General features: G+C 47.4%; 1 protein-coding gene across 8 annotated transcripts in view; it reads right to left on the bottom strand.

The window, feature by feature from the left end:
- Positions 1-1948: 1948 nt before the first annotated feature.
- The window catches only part of ZNF518B (zinc finger protein 518B), a 14665-nt gene continuing 8148 nt past the window's right edge, over positions 1949-8465 (bottom strand). For 7 of the 8 annotated variants that reach the window (XM_081487315.1, XM_081487227.1, XM_081487010.1 and 4 more), the window contains one exon: positions 1949-6149. In XM_081487315.1, the coding sequence (XP_081343441.1) occupies positions 2728-5961 (3234 nt within the window). In that variant the 5' untranslated portion in view covers positions 5962-6149 and the 3' untranslated portion in view covers positions 1949-2727. Of the gene's footprint in view, positions 6150-8465 lie in introns of those variants that run through there. The other variant, XM_081487493.1, reaches the window with a different exon arrangement.

Genomic DNA, 8465 nt, shown 5'->3' with positions numbered 1-8465 from the left:
GATTTTTGTAGTAAGAACTATGAATAACATTTAGTGAGTACAGATCCTTCAAAATTAAGGTAAGAAAGTTGACAAATACTCAACACAGCTCTGCCTCTACCTTCTCCAATTTTGTTCGTTTCATGACATTAAGCTACATGTTAACACTCTATTTTCTAAGGTTCTTCATATAGGGAAGACAGACATGTTTTGCTTTCTCATTTTTTATGACTTCCAGGAAGCCCTCTTAATTTTTTAAAAGGTACTGTCATTCTGAAAATCTCAAGCCTAGCTACATATTCTACTCACAAAATTTTTCTGTGTACAAGTACATAAGCTGACTTTTAGGTAATACTTGAAAAACAGTTGATGCTGCCAAGTGTGAATACTTCATGTTGACACTTAACACTCTTGACCTGATTCAAGGTCATCTTTCCTGGAAGGTCAAGGTCTAGCCTTTCAGGAAAGATGCTACCGAGCAGTGAGGTATAGAAGGAGGGAAAAAAAACAAATCACAGCCTTTCCTTCTCCCTTCAACTCTTAAGAGCCTTCTTTCATGCTAGGGGGTTGGGGGATAACAAGTCTTCTGTGGATAAAACTTAAGAATGCTCTCCTTTATGTAGTGAAGCGGTACACACGACCCATTTCCCAAAAAGCACCAACTAGAAATGCACAAGGACTAAATACTGTACTGAAATGATTCACAGGGGTTTCTACACCCATTTGTTCACGGAAATCAGACCCACCACTTACTGTGCTTTCATTTTCTAAAAACGAGATCAGACCATTATAAAAATGTACTTCCAAAATAAATTATTTCTAGAATATAAAATGCTTTATATTTTTCCAGCCCACATAATTGCATTATAAAATAGGAAATCAGAAAATCAGCTAAAGCAGTCTTCATATGGTAAAAAATATGTGTACATATGTATATACACATATAAAAAAACCCAAGTTTCAAATTTCAATAAAAACTAACCAATAAACCAACGTAATGATTATGTATTAAACTACACACAAGCCACGTCAATTTATCTGTAATGAGAACCAACTACAAAGTATTACAATCAAATGTATCAGAGGATAACCTAAGACTTCCCCAGGTGGAAAAGGATCAGGAAGCCTTCAACTGACAAGCCAACAAGCCTTCTCATGCCCTTTTCAGATATACTCGCCCCTGGTTCTCCACGGAAGGCGTCCAAAAGGGAGGAAAACGCGTGCCTTGGGGCTGCCTTGCATTTGTGCTCTGCGTTATGGCCGGCTTGGGGCTGGGAGGGGGTGGCACGTGAGGACTACAAGCCAGGCGGAGCCGTGTTTGCCAAGCCACCCACCTGCCCAAGCAGCCACGGTGGTGCAGAGGGCGGGCTGTGGAGACCAGCACCAGCCCTGCCTTCTCCTGGTGGAGGGGAGCTGGAGTGTGCTCGGAGCCACTTCCCAGGTGGGGTGAGCAACAGGGAAGGCCTGATTGCAGCTGAGATCAGTTAGAAGTTACCATTGATGAAAATCGGGTACAGTGTTCCTGGAACTTGAATAAAGAGTGTGGAGGTCTCCATTTTGTGGATTCCTGCCAGTTCACAGTATTTTCATGAGGGAAGAATCTTAGGGAGCCTCAAACAAAGGGAGTGGACAGGGGAGTGGGGAAGCGGTCTTATTCCACAAGAGGGCCTGTTCAGAAAACCCACCAAGGGAGGGCAGAATACAACCTGGGGGGCAGCGTCTGACCCATGGGTGGTAGAGGAGGACAGAGCGTGCAGCCCTCAGCCCTGGTTTGTGGGGAGTTCCCAAACCAAAATTCATGGTCTCACTAAAGCCCCAACTTGCTTCACAATCCTATCTCGACTTGTCTCCCCAAACTTCATCCAGGTTCAGACGAGCCTGTTCATTCACAGTGGAAGTGGATTACTCAGCCTACTTTCAGGAGAGTGGTAAGGGCAAACAGGAGACAACTTTAGGTATTTTCTCTGACTTTTTCTTTTTCTTCTTCCAAAAAGGCACATTCCCTCCCCAACCGTCATAAATCGAAGTACTTGAAAGCAAAAGCTTGAAAATGTTTTATTCTTCCCCTAACATGTGCTGTTGTTGTAAACTCAGGCCAACCTTTGGAATCATTCTTTAAAGGAGTCAACAAAAGCACAATTTCTCTGTGCTACAGTGAACACTCAGGAATACCGCAGAGTGGGTGAGGGATTTAAAAGAACGCCACTTTCTTATAACCAAATTTAAGATAACAAAGTAGAAAATGAAATCTCCATTATGTACCAAATATTTAGGAGATGAGTTAACGCAAAAAAAACAAAAATGGGATGTGCACACCAAGACCTGGGTTTAATTCTTCAGTAGCATTTTGTTATATAAAGAGCATGTGTCATACATTCTGAACTTGCCCCTCTGAATGGATAAGAAAAGATTCATTATCTACTCAGAAAAAGGCTGATGACTGAAGAGAAACTCAGATCCTACTGAAAATCTGTTTCGAGTTTCTCTTCTCCCCAAACAAATGCAGGTATGTGAATCTGCACACACTCCTTCAGGGCCACAGACCCTTCTGAGGTCCAGGCACCGGGCCTGGGCTCAGACGCGTGGCTCTCCGCATTCCCAAGAGGATCTCAAGACTGACCTGCCCTCCCATCCCTGCAGCCTCTATTTCTCCTACCGAGTCAGGGAGGGACACAAAACCAAACCACCCAAAACCAGGACCAACTGAAAGGGAGCAAAAACACCATGCTTCTGAGGCCGGTTTTTCACTTATTTGCCCTTGGAAGAAAGAACATCCCAGTCTCTGGTTGCTTCTATCAAATGCCGCTGGCCGTGACTCATCCACTCTTCCTGGTCCTCGTAGAGCCGCCCACAAAACCAGCACTTAAATATACACTGTGATGAGTCATCAGGCAAGGAATCCACCACCTGGTAGTTGTTTTTATGAACCTTCTTCAGTTTCATTTTCAGCATCATTTGCCTTTTGATCTGATTGGCTTCCTCCGCGTTCTGGTAGGTCAGCCGGATGTGGTGCCGCCTCATGCCTAACTGACACCTAGTCCTCTCCGACAACACCACCTTGAGGACGTTGCCTTTGTACTTGTTTATTACCTTCATCACGTTGGACACCTCCGGTGAGTCGACGTCAGGATGGTTTAACACGATGACGGGCTGGTTCCGACGGGGGCATTTGATCAACTGGTCTGGTTTAGCTGCGATCAGTCGAAGTTGTCTTGCAACCTGAAAAATTGAAGGATCCCTGAAACAGCGGCTGGGGTCAGCCTGGATTTTGCTTTTCTTCTTAGATGAGCTGACTTGTCTGGGTTTATTTTTACTGATGGGAAGACTTCTGGGAAACAGTTTTGCTTGCTTGCTCATTTCACTGCTTCCTTGCTGTCCGTGCAGGGGTCCAGGTTTTTTGGGCACAGTGCTACAATGGGCACTCTCTTTTCGTGATTTAGGCCGAAAAGACAGATCGTGATTTGGGGACATATCTACGGGCCCACTTTCACTCGTCAGAAACTGTACGTCCGGGTCTGTCCGTTTCATTGGGCAGAGCGGAATGGGCTTTATTAACTGCGTCTCACTGCATGGGATGTTGACGGGTGCTTCACAGGTCGCCTCTATAATGTTGGAATCCTCAGAGGAATTAAGAACCCTCAACACGGCCCCCTTGGGGATCAACACTGGAGTAGCCACGTGTGGCTTCTTGGTCACTCTGCTTTCGGTTTTCCCACTGCTGCCTTCGACAAGCTGCGGATACGCCTGCTGGTGAGTGAGCTGTCCACTAACACCACTGGCATCCTGAGGTCTGGGGAGCGTGCCCGGGGAATAGCCAGCGCTGGTGAAGGACACGTTAATTTCCTGGATGCTTTCAGGCGTGGCTTTTGAAATGACCTTAGACGCCTTCCCTATGGAATGTCGATGGGCGCTGTTTGCAGCCAGAGATGAAGGCTTGCCACAGGATTCGATTAACTGGGCTATCTTTCTGCGCAAGAGTTCAATTGACTTTATTTTGGACGTTGAACTATTCCACTTGACGCCCTCAGGGACGTTTTCAGATCCAGAGCTCAGAGAAAAGACAGAGGAGATGACTGGGCCATCGAAGGAGTCATTAGTCCGGTCGGGATCCTTGAATTCCAGAGGTTTATCCCCGGACTGTTGGGCTCTGACTCTGCCCTCTCCCATTATGTTGATGTGTAAATACTCACTTCTGTGTTGAGAGGAAACCTGGCCCGCGTTTGAAACTGCCTTGTGCTCCTGTGTCTGGTTGTCTTGCAGCTTCCTGGGAGGGGCAACCGTTTTTGCAGGAAGGCTGATCTCATTCCTAGAGTCCACATCATTCTGACACACGGGCAGTGAGTCCTTTTCTCCAGAGAAGGAAACTGCTGCAGGCGGTGCAGAGAGAGGAAATAACTGCTGCGGGTCACTGGGTAAGTTTCTTCTGTCTTCAGTAAAAGAAAGGGCAGCTTTATATGGAAAAGAGTTCGATGAAGTTCTAAGACCACGTAAGACACCGTTTTTCACTAGAGATAATGGGGAATGGCCTCTGAAGGCAACGGAAGGCAGAGCGGCTCTATGGGGACATGTGTAGCCTTTTTTCTGCAAACTCGCAACTCTCCCCGGGTTGAGCAGGGATTCTCCGCTGCTGTGCCTGCCAGAATTTGGCATGAAAAAATCGTAAGACCTCACCCATTTCACATTTTTAAGTTGCTTCTGAACTGATGATTGTAGACTACCGATGCCTGCAAGTTTTCTGATATTCCCTTCGATCGCGAGTGACTGTGTGGGCTCTGCGGAGGCCATTTTTTCCTGCTCACTTACACCTCTCTCTTTAGACCCACGTTCGGAACTACCTCCATCACCTCCACTGGCGTCGAGGCAGTTGGTTTCTTCCAGGGGAAACAGTTTGAGCACGAGCTGCTGTGTTCCGTTGACTACCTTCACGTCCATCAGCTGGGCTAGACAGTTGGCGGGGACGACGAGCTCGGCTGGTGCCACCACGGTTAACGGCATCCCCGGCTGCACGGGCTCTTTCGAGGGGGACAAGACCTCCACCTCCACACTTTTGTTCTCCAGCAGGCTGACCTCAGTGGGCTCTGACAGGGTCCCTTTGTGTGGGATGCACACCACGTCTTTCTGGTAGTCTTTGGAATCGGGTAACAACGTGATGCTGTGCATCCTGTCTTTACTTGCGTGGAGGGAGAACCTTGAGAGCTGATCTGACAACTTATTTTGAAATGCAGTCCTGGGACTGGAAGCTTTTGAAAGCTCTGAGTTTTGCTTGGAGGTGCTGATCCTTTTTGGCTCCAGCCTGGCGACGGCTTTGGGTGGTCGTTTTGCCCCCGCCTTCTCGTGGACTCTCCTCCTGTGTTTGACGATGTAGTCATTTCTGATAGCACCATAGTCACAGTACTCACACCGATAAGGGAAAACGCCTGTGTGCTTCACCAGGTGCCTCTGAAACTCCCCTTTTGTGTAGGAAATGCAGCCACAGTGAGAACAGACGAACTTAATCTCTTCATGCTGAAGTGTGTGCTTTTTGTACTGCAGAGGGTCCTTTGTGGAAAATCGACATTTGTCACAATAGTATTTGCCTGGCTTGAAGTTCCTTACCTTAAACTTGTGATTGACAGAACTTGAGATGGCTTCCGGTTTATTTCCTACTTGAGTAGCACTGCGACTGTTGTTCACAAAGTGGAAATGGGGAGGGGCCGCGCCAAGGTTGCATTTGAAGCAGATGTATTTGTCCTCCTTCTGGCTTTGTCCAGTACCCTTTTTCAATTCCTGAAGTGGGACCTCGTGTACACTCTTGCACTTTACACACGTAGCAACGGTCATGGCGGCAGCCTCTGCCTCGGAGCCTTGATACAAAAGAGTTTGAGGGTCCGGCCTATCTGGTCGAGTCCCTCGATGAGCATTAGGCTGTTTGGGTGACATGGTCAAGGCATTGCACCCGTCACCCACTTGTGTGCTATAGAGCTGCTGTCCAACGTCCTTCATCTCTTCATTTGCATTTCTAAAAAGCCTGCTGAAATCCAGAAAAACTTCATATGATAAAATCCTTAGGAAGCATCCTTGGTACACTTTGTGGCAGGGTACCTAGGAGCATACTTAATTATCTTTCTTCATACAGCAGGTCAGGATCCTCAAATGTGACTGCTTCCAAGTCTCTGATATTCCAGGCAACACTAAGGGGAAAATAAAGAAATCATAAAGCATGATTAATGCATGAACTTAAGGTTTAGCTTAGCTAACATGTTTCCAGACTTACCCTCTATTTCAATGACCTTGAGAATTTTATGCTAAATCTTCTTCACCTATTATCTTGATGCACATGTTGATAGTAACACATAGTACAAAGAAGTGAAGTCAAAGTCGCTCAGTTGTGTCTGACTCTTTGCAACCCTATACAGTCCGTGGGATTCTCCAGGCCAGAATACTGGAGTGGGTAGCCATTCCCTTCTTCAGGGCATCTTCCCAACCCAGGGATGGATCCCAGGTCTCTCATGTTGTAGGCGGATTCTTTACCAGCTGAGGCACCAGGGAAGCCCTGGTATACATAGGATATGCAGTACAATAGAACTGGCAAATAACAAGCCTCAACTGAAAATATTTTCAAACTCTACCCTCTAAAAGTCATCACTTCAGTAGGGTAATAATCACGGCAGTCACTCGGGATGGCCTTTGCTGAGTGAGTTACTTTAAAGTGTCATTGAGAGCATCTAGCAATTTCACAAGTATAATTTTGTATCAACCTAATACCTTCTGTCACTTTAGCTTCTAAACATACGTAAGTGGTAGAACCAGGACACTGGCTCCGGGGTCCACTTGTTTCTATGTACACTGAATCACGAGCATGGATCCCAGCTCTCATGCACCCCATTTGCTTGCACAAGTGCTAGGAAGCCAACAACATCCTGACAACACAAGGCAGACAAATATCCCCTTCGCGTCTTACTGAGCATCAGGTGCCAGGCACTGCTCCAGCTCCTACAGGGCAGTGATGAGAAATAAACTCGTCCCTCCCCTCATGGGAGTGCAGAGAGGGAAGACAACAAGTCTATCTTTATTGGGGAGAAGGTGGCCAGTGATTGGGGAAAATACACCATAAAACCAGGCAAGGGGGACCGGGCATGAGTATGGGACGAGGTTGCAGGGCTGGAGTGTGGCGGTGTGGACAGTCAGGAGAGGCCTGAGGATAAGCCGACACTGGAGTGGAGACCTCGGGCAGCCTGGGCGGAGGGTGCTTCAGGCAGAGGGAGGGCGAAGGTCTGTGGAAAGTGGGCCTATAAAGCACCTGAGAGACAGCGAGGAGGCTGGGGGGGTCAGTGAACAAGAAAGGGGGTGCCGAGCAGGGAGGTGGCAGATCTGGTTAGGGGAAGGGGAGACGGGTCCAGGGAAGACCGACAGTGTGGCATCATGAGGACGTGGCTTCTCCCGCACGTGAGGGAGACCTGGGGAGAGGCTGGAGCTGCGACACGTGACCTGACCTTTATTCCAGCCACTGCCTCCAGCTGCTGCAGGGACCCGGGTCTGGGAGGGCGAAACCAAGGTGGCAGGGAGAGGGAGGCGGCCAGGACGGCACTCCTGTCGTCTGGAGCCAGCACCACAACGCGGGCAACGCAGTGATTCTCACATAAAAATAGTTAGCTTTCAACACACATTCTTTTTTCAGCATACACAGAACTAGCAGCGAAGCAAAAACCATTTTAGTTTGGGATCTGTGGAAAGCCTTCCTTTCATGACCTTAAAAAAACAAAACACTTTCAACCTTTCATGCTTCTGTTTTTTTTTTTTTTTTTTTCACCTGGCAATCAGAATTACACTTACCCAGCTTCCTCCATAGAGCTGCATGAGGACTAAAGCGCTAAAGAATACAAGACAATGCGTATGTACTTTTCAAGCCCTTCCCCAAGTCTCAAGAGTCACACAAGGCCTCAGTGTCTGTCCAGATGGGCAGAAACATGAATGGGAATTAGCCCTTTCCTTCTGGCACCCTGCTCACAAGCCAAGGGCCACACAAAATAAGTCTGAAAGGCTGAAGTCATACACGTTTGATCATCTAAGAATGCTACTATTGCCCACATGTTTAGTTGGCATTTCTATCCTGCTAAAACAGAGGAAGCGATGGCTGCAGGCAGAGCCTAAGAAAACCACTGGTCCAAGGAATGCAGAGGCTGGAAAGGGGATCTGATCCAGTGGTTCCTGAATCTGGAGGAACCACAGAATCGCAGCACAGACACTCCTGGGCTTCACCCCAAAGCTCATGAATCTAAACTTCAGTGGGAGAGAGATGAGGAAGAGGTGCCTGTGGTCACTCATGCAATTCTGATGAAAAGGCACTATCAGAAATTACTGGCTGAGACTTCCAGCAACACTTCAATCTTTTAAACCATCTTTGTCAGCTGGTCATGCAGTTGATGCTCTAGTAACTGCCAGACACCAAACCGCTTCCCTCTTCGGGCAGTTTCACTGTCCAGAATTTACCCTTCAATAAAATTGAA

The sequence above is a fragment of the Giraffa tippelskirchi genome, chromosome 1, assembly GCF_054371585.1.
Source record: "Giraffa tippelskirchi isolate mGirTip1 chromosome 1, T2T-mGirTip1v1.2.pri, whole genome shotgun sequence".
Taxonomy (NCBI): domain Eukaryota; kingdom Metazoa; phylum Chordata; class Mammalia; order Artiodactyla; family Giraffidae; genus Giraffa; species Giraffa tippelskirchi.
The sequence above is the reverse complement of the archived record's forward strand: the minus strand, read 5'-3'. Positions and strand labels throughout refer to the sequence as shown.